This window comes from Xenopus laevis, chromosome 1L (genome assembly GCF_017654675.1).
Source record: "Xenopus laevis strain J_2021 chromosome 1L, Xenopus_laevis_v10.1, whole genome shotgun sequence".
NCBI classification, from domain to species: Eukaryota; Metazoa; Chordata; class Amphibia; order Anura; family Pipidae; genus Xenopus; species Xenopus laevis.
In genome coordinates, this window is record NC_054371.1 from 208,859,352 (window position 1) to 208,870,715 (window position 11,364).

The 11,364-nt window shown below is 41.5% G+C and overlaps 1 protein-coding gene across 2 annotated transcripts; it reads left to right on the forward strand.

Moving 5' to 3' along the window:
• The first annotated feature begins 1,325 nt into the window (after window positions 1-1,325).
• mcidas.L (multiciliate differentiation and DNA synthesis associated cell cycle protein L homeolog) lies at window positions 1,326-9,320 on the forward strand. Of its 2 annotated transcripts, XM_018266126.2 has the most exons (7): window positions 1,326-1,633; window positions 1,957-2,032; window positions 2,159-2,247; window positions 5,461-5,533; window positions 5,885-6,108; window positions 7,083-7,193; window positions 8,056-9,320. In XM_018266126.2, the coding sequence occupies exons 1-7, from the start codon at window positions 1,535-1,537 to the stop codon at window positions 8,509-8,511; spliced, it is 1,128 nt and encodes a 375-aa protein (XP_018121615.1). In that variant the 5' UTR covers window positions 1,326-1,534; the 3' UTR covers window positions 8,512-9,320. The 2 variants fall into 2 exon arrangements, with proteins under 2 accessions (XP_018121615.1, XP_018121620.1); XM_018266131.2 differs by lacking the exons at window positions 1,326-1,633; window positions 1,957-2,032; window positions 2,159-2,247 and adding an exon at window positions 3,608-5,303 and having other exon boundaries at window positions 8,056-9,304.
• The last annotated feature ends 2,044 nt before the right edge of the window (window positions 9,321-11,364 follow it).

The following is an 11,364-nucleotide window of genomic DNA, read 5'->3' on the forward strand; positions in this document are numbered from 1 at the left end:
CTTTCTATGCTTTGAATATATATATATATACATATATATATATATATATATACACAAAAATAAAAGAGTGAAGCAGCACACGATTCTTTGCAAAAAGTGTATATTACATATCAGAACATCAGTACAGCGATGTTTCGGGCAAGCTATATACACAAAAATAAAAGAGTGAAGCAGCACACGATTCTTTGCAAAAAGTGTATATTACATATCAGAACATCAGTACAGCGACGTTTCGGGCAAGCTATATGCAGGGACGGAACTACCGGGGGAGCGGGGGGTGCGAGCGGGCCAGGGCCCGCACCCCCTCAGGGCCCCCCGGCAGTCCGCGCGCCGCATATTCCCGGGCCAGTTCCAGGTGTACGGAGGGGGGCAGGGGCCCGGCTGCGCGTCCTGCGTCAGGGCCCGCCCCCCTCTAGTTCCGTTTCTGGCTATATGCCCTTTATCAAGCCATAACCCACCTAACCTTTTAACTCTTTTTTAACCCACCTAACTGCTATATATAACAGCAATAAGTAATAACAGTATTCTTAGGGGCCATGAATAAAGAATATTGTTAGTGTAGTGTAGTGCTGGGCCTTTTTGGCTAGGTACCCCTTCTTATAATCTTTTGTAAAGAAAGAGAAACACTTGGTCCTCTGGCCGGCTAAGATCAGGTGTAGTCCTACTGGGCCTTTTGGCTAGGTATCTTATGATCGTATGTGAAGATGGAGACACATTTGGTCCTCTGGTCTAGGCTGTCAAACTAAGCTTGATGAAAGCGGAGGCGCTGTGCTCCCAGTTGGGGGTGCTTGATTCATTTTTTTGGGTCTTGCACAATGTACATGTACTTCTTGCTTAAAGGGGATGAACCACCCCCTTTAAACTCCTTTTGTGTGATTTGTACTAAAGAAACCAACAGACCCATTTTATTTGTATTTTATTTGTGCTGAACTCGCCCCTGAAAGAACAAAAATAGTGATAAACAAGAAGGCTGCACAAATGATGAAAAATCGCTGTTTTGTGTAACAGTTTTGCGCCACATCTTGTACATCAGATAAATGAGGACTGTGCGTTAATTGGGTTGTATAGTCATTAATTAGGTGGTAATCAGCCTGTGGTGCCACAGTGTGAGTGTGTCGGTGCCAGAGCTGCTTCATCTGCACAATAACTGTCACTTGTGCTCCTATGATCCCTTTGTCCCCGGCTAATTACACCCCACACCTACCCCACCCAACTCTCACTCTCCTGCCTCATCTCCCTCTCCAGCCCGGGCACTGGCGGGATAACGCAGTGCGAGTAACAGGAGAGGCGGCTCACGCGCAACTGTCAGCTACCAGGGACGCTTTGCCTTGGAGACAGCATGACACTCTGTCGCTCTGATTGGAGCGGCGGCCAAGTGCCGGTTATAGCGCCCCATTTATAAACATATCTTGCTATGGGGAAGAGGGCAGCCCATTGGTACTGTGACAGATTATAGTCCTGGGAGTCGAGCTACAGAAATATTCCCTTTTCTTTACCAAATATTAAGAGGAGTTCACTCCTCAAACTGTCCAAAATGCAGAATAGAAGGAAAGCCTTTGATAAACTCTGCCCCAATGCAATGCCGGATTTGCCCAACCGGCTGGGTAAGAAGCAGAGCAAGACCGAGAAGAAGGTAAGATTATTATATGTATCTAATATATCTAATATCTAATATGTAGCGCGGCAGATATCCTGTATGTACCATTGTGGCAGATAAATGTATCTCTGTAGCCGATATAAAATATATCCATGGACCTGCAGCTCCTGCTGAACAGGTTATAATCCAATATGCAACAATTAGCTATATGCTAACGGATTCCTTTCCCAATCTATTACCAAAGCATAACAGGACCATGCCATCATGTACCCACAACTGGTCAATTTAACTGCAAACGCCAGAATGGCTGGAAATGGTAGTTGAGCTGCAACTCACTGTATATTCTTTTTTTGTCGCAGCTGCACAAGAATATATTCGCAAACACTGGTCCAGTGACCATCTATGTTGATCCACCTTCTGGTTCAGTAGAGTCGGGTAAGTGTGGGCTACCCTAGAGAATCTGGATATGCCTTTTGCACTGCTAGTATTTATATAAATGGTATATAACCAGTTGTATGGGAGCCTGATTAAGTCTGCGCTATTATTCTTCTCTGCCAACAGCACTTGCTACAATCGATTGGCAGGATCTGGCAGATTGCAATTCTGTCATTCAACAGGACGCCGCTGGGGGCGCAATTACGCAGCAGCAGGTAATGACTGTTTACACTTGGCAAAGAGAGAGAGACATATTAAAGGGCTCTGTTAGGAACATGGTAGCCCCAAGCTGTGTCCAGTTAATGCCATTATAATTCCATTGTGTCCCAGTCTGTTGTACAACACAATTGACTCTTTTCAATATGTAGAACAAGGCAAGTGAGACTAGAGACTCACACCACGCACAGCTTGAGCCAAGTGCTAACCCATAACTCAATGTAAGGAACAATATGCGCATGAAAGTACAAACACCCACACACTCCTATCTCAAATATAACGAATGTTCCTGTGTCTCTTTCCTTTCACAGCCGCCTGGCTTGCGTGTGTTTATTATATATCTTGATTATATATATAAATATCAATGTTAGCACAGTGACAACTGCAGAATTCTGTACAGCCAGGTCGCTATTGATACAGACAAGTCACACTGCGACAAACACGCACACAGGCGTTAGGGACAGACTAGTGATGCTGCTCTGTGTGTGTTGTGCATTGGCTGGGTGTGTTATATAGACTGAAACCCAGTATTTGTTTTATAAATGCACATTTTACTGAAATCAGTCTGTCTAAAGATTCTATAGCGCCCACTCCTGTGTCTTCAATTATATTCATCTTATAGCGCCCATTCAGAAATCTATATTCCTATATATCTAATACTTACCATTCCTGTATTCCTGTACCTATTAAACCAGCCATACTTACATCCAAATTTCTATCCATTATACCGCTCAATTTTTAAATATTCTTATCCGACATGTATCGCCCATTCCAGTATCTATAGTTCTATCCATTATAGCGCCTATTCTTGTGTATATATCACTATAACGCCTATTCCTAAACCTAATATATATTTTAAGCAACTGTCCCAATTTTGGATAGAAACTCTCTTGTATCCAAAGTTTACCCTTCCCTCAGGTCCCCTTCTTGGTTATGTTTTGGTGAAGGTAGGCAGTTGCAATGACATGTAGAAGTGGGTGCTGCCCTATTAACTCTTTCTAGGCACTATGGGCTCCTTTGCTTTTCCATGCAGGATGGGTTAAAGTGCAGTGAGACCCAGTGGGTGCATTTTTGGCAAGCTGGGAGTATTAGCTATGTTATTTCCTTGAATTTGCCAGTGATAAAATTGGCAGTACCCAGTGCCAGTTACACTATTTAATTGTCAGTGTCCACCAGGCCCGGACTGGCAATCTGTGGGTTCTGGCAAATGCCAGAGGGGCTGCTGCATGGTTCCATAGAAAGTTACCATATAGTGGGCTGGTAGGGGGCTATTTGGGCTGGTAGGGGGCTGTTTGGGCCTCTGTGTACTTGGAATGGCAGGGCCTATTTTGACTCCCAGTCCGGGCCTGGTGTCCACTGCCAGTTACACTCACCCAGAGCTGCCCACATTCTGTGCTGTGCAAATACTGTGCTATTGTGCCTTATACTTGGCAGTTTGAGTTCTCCATTCACTTGTCTCCCCAGATTCCCGTAGCCCCTGGTTACTCCTCGCTACACCCTCAGCTAAATATAGAAGTTGGCACCCGCACTGCCCAGTTTCCCAATGATTCTGGCACTTAATGTGTTTGAAGAAGGATCTCAGATTTCTCCCAGCCCCATAGATAATAGCACATTTCCACAAAAAACAAAAAAACGAATCACAGCCCTTGGTTCGTCTGGGAAAGTTCCATTTGCCCCTGGTGCATTCGCGACGCACATTGGTCTGTGTTTAACATATATGTTTGTTACAGCAACAATAAACCCAGCAGCAGACCCCCATGGTTTAGATTACCGGTGTCACGTGTATTATGTATATGTGTCACTTGTTATGTCAGGGGTTGGTAAGGCTAGTGATTTTTCTTGACTTCTAGTTGCGACCAAGGCCGACTAGTAGAGTTTGCCTATACCTGATGTTAAATGAGCATACCTGTCCAAACCACTGGCCTGGCGATCCTTATCCCAGCCATTGCGCCCATGCACCCCTACTCAGCCATTGCACCTGGGCACCCCTATACCAGTCATTGCACCTGCGCATACCAGGTATTGCACCCGTGCACCCTACACCAGCCATTGCAGCTGTGCATCTCTATACCAGGTATTGCACCTGTGCACCCCTACACCAGCCATTGCACCTGCGCATCTCTATCCCAGGTATTGCACCTGCGCACCCCTACACCAGCCATTGCACCTATGCATCTCTATCCCAGATATTGCTCATGTGCATCCCTACACAGGTCCGGACTAAGAATTAAAAAAGGCCCTGGCATTTCAGGTACATAGAGGCCTAATCAGCCCCTACCAGCCCACTAAATAGTGACTTTCTATGGCACCTTATAGCAGCCCCTCTGGCATTTGCCAGAACCCACAGATTGCCAGTCCGGGCCTGGACCCTACAGCAGCCATTTCACCTGTGCATCCCTATCCCCGTCATTGCACTTATGCATCCCTATCCCAGTTATTGCACCTGTGCATCCCAATCCCAGCCAATAAACCTGTGCATCCCAATCCCAGCCAATGAGCCTGTGCATCCCTACCAGGCGTTACTCTCCTCTGCGCCCCTATACTAGCTATTGTTCATGTGCATCCCTTTCCCAGCCATTGTACCTGTGCATCCCTATCCCAGCTATTGCGCCTGTTGATCCCCATTAGCATCCTTGACTGCACTAACTGTAATCAGTGGGAGGGGCCAGGCCCTGTGTGGGCTGTTTGCCGGCTGCCCCCGGGGTGAGGCTCAGTACACAAGGGCAGGCAGCCCCAGGTTAATCTGTCACTTGAAAGCTTCTGAGGAATGTTGGGATGAAAGGATGCTGATTGGAGCATCACCGGCCAATCAGAAGCGGGCATTGGATGTATAGGGACAGACAGGTTGGAGAGTCCCAGCATTATTCTGGCAGGAGGTGTTGGGGAAACTGCTCTTTGCTCAGAGTCAGTTACAATAAAGCTCCGCCAAAGGAATCAAGTGATTGGTATTTAATTGGTTTCCTCCTGCTCGTTACCTCTTGGGATTAGGAGACAGTGGGACATGGCAGTACAGACTTGCTTCCCTCATTTCCCCAATTATGGATATGATTGGCAGGTATGTCCCGCTGTTTATTGTATTGGTTATATATATATATCTTATTTGCATTGTAATGGTTATATATATATATATATATATATATATATATATATATATATATATATATATATATATAGGGCTGTATTTATAGCTGTGCCCTGTGTGTTTATTGCAGGGCCACTGTCTGTCCGGGGAGCCCGACTTTGACCTGCAGGAGTTCCGAGATGCAGTCGATCAGTTTATTGCAGGTGAGTGCGACTGTGCGACTTTCCGAAACGAAAGGGGAATTGACTTTGACATTCGCAGTCCCTGAACCAAAGCGTTACAATAACACAGAATAACATGTAAAATATATATTGCCATTTGCTGGAGCAATCTAACGGCACGGGAGTGGGATAACAACTGGGGTTGATAAAACAGACAAGTCCATCGCTAGCTTCCAGCTGTTGCACCTCTATGTACAACTGTATCTCTGGGTGTGAGAGTAGTTGTTCCTGGTGTTGCCCTTTACACTCTGCGATTATAATATCGCTTTATTATCAGCTATGATTCAAACACCGGGAGGGAAGGACTAAATGTCTGTACCCGTGTCTCTCTAGATCAGCCCTCTCTCATGCAGCCCAGTCTTGGGCCCCAAGGATTCCAGCTCCCAGCCTGCAACGTGCCACTGTTTGAGCCCTGCATGACCAACCCCCTGCAACCTCAGCCGGAACACCTGCTTCCTATCAGTGTTCAGACCATCCCCTCCACGGAGCAGTACTGGAGAGATGTGGCTGGTCACAACCAGAAAGCTCTCGGGGATGCCTTAGTAGAGAACAACCAGGTGAGTGACCTGCACCTTCCTGATGTCTCAGCATTGAAGCTCTGACACCTATCTGAATTCAACACATCGCTTATGATTTAAAAGTATATCTAAGTATATTTAAAAGCATGCCTGGGTGCAGGTAAACTGTGTACAAAATAGTGAAAAAATTCCCTGAGGAAGATCACTATGATGTGATCAAAACGTTGGACTTTCTTTTGTTTTTCCATTTAAATCAGTTACTCTAACTGAGCCTGTTGAGTGTGGTATTTATTTATTTGGGTATTATAATAAATAAAGTACTCCCAGTTGCAAAATATGAGGATATTAGAAGTTACCTTGGAGTTCCATGACCTGTATAAAAACACTCTGCGCATGGTCATGAAACTCCTCTGTAACTTATAATATCCTTATAATTTACAAGAGAGGGTACTTTATTCACTATATATATATATATATATATATATCTATATATATATATATATATATCTATATATATATATATATATATCTATATATATCTATATCTATATATATCTATATCTATATATATCTATATATATATATATATATATATCTATATATATATATATATATCTATATATCTATATATATATATATATATCTATATATATATATCTATATATATTTATATATCTATATATTTATATATATATATATATATAAAACAATCTGATGAGTATCTGCACTCCAAGATGAAATCTTCTTTCCTAATGAGGATGTTGGACTCACTTATGCGATGTATTAAAAATAAAGAGGCAAAGATTTTACATGGGTCTGCCTGTTTCAGAATCCGTATATATATATATATATATATATATATATACACACAAATATCTAAATTATATTATATCTGTAAATTATATAGCTGGTGATAGCTTTATTGAATGAAGAAGAAGGGAGAATTTAATATTCGGGAAACTGCTAGTACCAATAGGAATGACATGGATTTAATGTGCGGATTCTCCCTGCAGCTCCAGGTGACTCTAACTGAGAAACAAGAGGAGATCGCTTCCCTGAAGGAGAAGAACATCCAACTTAAGGAACTGGCCAATCAAGCAAAGCATCTGGCTTCTGTCCTTGATGTAAGCACCACATTCTGGGGTTGTTTTATTATAGAGCGTGTCCCTTTGTGACTGTGGGCTCTGTAGGTGCTGCTTATCTTTGGGTCTGTTTCACACCAAAGGGAAAGTTTGTAGTGGCAAACTCTATACTCTATCATAAACTGATTGAATTTCATTTTATAGTGCCATGTAGTGTATACGGCCACTCCAGTTTTGCATGATAAATGCTGTTTACAAGCAGCACTGTGAGCCGTAATATTAGCCAGTTATCAGGCCAAGTTAGCATTAACCAGACAAATCCATTGCACTCATTACAGATAATATAACAGTAACCCCATTTATTTAAGCAGAAATTTGGGGAAAAACAGAATGTTTCCGAGTAGTCTTCTTTTATACCTTCTTTTTAGAAACCATAATACAGTATTTCACCCCTATAATTCTCCTCCAGTAAAAGGGGTAACATACTGTGTGTGTGCTGTTTACTAGGGTTCCAGACCAGGAATTGAGGTGAATGAGGAAGGCATGCGAGATATTGTTTATTGGTTTGAATTTTTCTGGCTGCAAAATGCTGTGCGATTGTCCTTAAAGGGGAACTATCGTGAAAATGAAAATTTTATATAAGCTTCATCATACTGAAATAAGAAACTTTGTAAATACAATCCATTAAATACTCTGCATTGTTTCTGAAATAATCGTTTATGTTCCCTATCCCTCTCTCAGCATCTGTTTCTCTTCATTCTGTCTTCATGCAGCAGTTGGGTTTCAGATATTCACTGACAGTTAGATTCAATTTATCTTTATATATATATATATAACAACCTGAATGAACAAAAACCTTCCTAGACGTATACTTACAGAAATGCTTTTTTGTTCTGCTTTACAGAACCTAATGAAAGAGCGGTCAAAACAAAATTCCGGGGCAACTCAGGGGAGACTCGCAGTGAAACGGAGCCTAGAGGACTTTTACCCCCAGTGCAATGAGCCCGACTCTAACCAGGTGGATGATATACTGCAGGAAATCTCGAAGAAATGCAATATTGCCTTAATGGGCAGTGCCCTCAGTGAAAGCAAACGCCCCAGGCTGGAGCCTATGGACCCAATGGACTGGCAGGAGGAAGGCATAACAAAAATCAAAATGCATGGAGCATTTCACGGACTGAAAACATCCACAGGGCTGAACTCTGTCAACTTGGGTGACACAGATCTAGAAGAAGATGTCTCCTTCAGAACTTCCATCAAAGAGCACAGCACAATCAGGACTTTGGCGTTTCCCCAGGGAAACGCCTTCACCATTAGGACTGCTGCTGGGGGCTACAAATTTAGATGGGTTCCCAGTTAAGAATGACAACAATCAGCTAACTACACTTCCACTAATGTACTTTGAAATTCCTGCCTTGTTTTCTACTTGCACCCCATTGTGCAGCACATCTAACCTGCCACCAGAGGGCGCACAATGAACACTTTTTTTTTATTTGTTGGGCGAGCTGACATACTAGTACTGTCTCTGCTATTGGGACTGTAGAATTTCTGCCAAATGAATCCTCAGGTACAAACCAGCAAAACTGGGAGGCTCTACAAACTTTTAAAAATTCTTATATGAAGGATATTTGTTGCATTGTTATTACTCTAAATACTGTTATTTACATTGCAGGATAATATGGCTGGTTATCAGAGATAATCTGCCCGATCCTCTCAGTTATAGGCTGGTGGCTATGCTTTTTCTTGCATTACGAAACATGCAGATGCCCATTGTATATAAACGATACATTTTCATTTGCACTTTGATTCGATGAAAAAATAAGAAAACATTTGTTTGAATGAGAATTTTGCAAGGTTTTAATCCCTTGCATTGAACAAAGGAAGGACCTGCCTGCACAGTGTTAATTAAAAAAGTCCACAATAAGCCATTCAGTTCAAAAATATATAGACACGCAAGGTTACCATTTACCAGTTAACCACTTCCCATACAGTATATATATATATATATATATATATATATATATATATATATATATAATAAAGCAAATGGACCCGCACTCCTCCAAGGAGTGCGGATCCATTTGCTTTATTTGAAAACTTGACCTACGCACCCATTTATGTATCTGAAATCCGGAAAGAGTGCGTTCACCTGTTTGGACAATATATATATATATATATATATATATATATATATATATATATATATATATATATATATATATACACACACACACACAAACACAACATACCTGTGTAACTGCTGCTTTAAAGCTAATGTAAGTATAATTTTTGGCTTACAGAATAACATATAAATAACTGTAAATATCTGGTTATAAATCTTAATTGCTAGATTTATTTTGTTAATATAAGAATGTCTTTGTAATTTAAATACGCTGATTATTATATTTGTTTGTTTATTTTAAAATGGTTCTTTTTTTGTATGGAATCTTTTTTTTAACGTTTTTTTGTACTATATGAACATGTTTTATAAGTAAAATAATTTATATGAAGTGATGATTCATAGCCTTTTCATTTTCTATCATATGTGATACGGATAATGGATAACACGGATAATAAATGATTATTCTTTGATGTTCTCACTACTTTTCGGTAGAACATTCCATTTAGCTGTTATAATCAGATGGGACTGTTCTGCAAATTGGTAGGTAGCATTATGTATAGAGATAAAGAAGAGAGGTTCTCATGATATAAAAGTATAGGATTTAGGAGTTGGAAGACTTAGTAGCTACTGTATATTGGAACGGCCAGAGCAGTATTTTATATTTCGGTTTACTTCCCCTTTATATTAAGTGGGGGTCAGATAGGTTTTTTTGCACTGTGTGAAATTGATTCCTTTACCCTTTGATAAATGTGCCTCTGCGATCAGACTCATTTGAGGACTGCTCTCCATGGGGCAGATTTACTAAAGGAGCGAAGTGAGTAACGCTGGCGACGATTCGCCATTATTACAGCTTTCAGGCACTTCGCTGATTTACTAACGAGCGCAGGCATAACTTTGCTAGTCAAAGTGATAGACGCTAGAGGTCATTCATACTCTATTACCAGGCAAATTATAACATTATAACAACTCTATTTTCTTTATTAAGGATCCCTGGACTTGTGTAATGTAATGTATTTGCTGCAACATATACGTCCATTCAACGTATAATTTCCCGCCGTATGCAAATTAGCCTGAGTGAAGACCTCTAACGAAGTTGCGCTAGGCATAATTGAATGCTAGCGCATCTTCGCTTTGATTGCTAAAGTAACGCTAGTGAAAATTCTCCAGCGTTCGGCACCCTGGACGCAACTTTGCATTTTAGTCTGAGCGAATTTTCGCCTGGCGAAGTGTTGTGATGGCTGCGAAGCCGTCGCTGCCAAATTTTTGCTGCTTAGTAAATGTACCCCCATGTGACTTTATATATGATATTTAATAGATAACAACACAGAAAAATGACAGTAGGTGCCATTCTATTAAAGCTTTGGCCTCAAGTGATAGAGCACTAAGCTCAGAAATTCATTGCTCCTTGTTTCCCTTGAGGCCTACACAGATTGTTATGGTTGGTTGGTTGGACATCAGCTCAAGTTTCCAGCCCTCTATTATAGAACGTGTGGGAGGCAGTTTAAACTTTAAGGACAATTTAAAAAAATCATTTAGAGAGGGGTAGCTCTGGGAATTTACAGGTTTCCTAGCTTGAAAACAGGCACTAGTTCATCACCTTATCAAGGACATTTAATCAATTTAAAATCACCAGTGGCCTGTCACATTCCATATTGATGCAACAGTCCTTTAGACTTTTTTGATGTAACATTTAAACTCCATCAGCTTCATGTTGCAAAATGCCGGCCTGAAGAAGTGACTTCTGAGTCCGGAAGCTTACTTTGTATATAGTAGCCATTAAAGCAGGGGTCACCAACCATTTTAACCCGTGAGCCACATTCAAAAATAAAAAGAGTTGGGGAGCAACACAGGCATGCAAAAAGTTCCTGGGGTGCCAAATAAGGGCTGTGATTGGCTATTTGGTGGCCCCTATGTGGACTGTCAGCCTACAGGAGGCTCTGTTTGGCAGCACACCTATTTTGTATGCAACCAAAACTTGCCTCCAAGACTGGAATTAAAAAATAAGCACCTGCTTCGAGGCCACTGGGAGCAACATCCAAGGGGCTGGTGAGCAACAAGTTGTTTGCATGCTACTGGTTGGGGATCACAGTT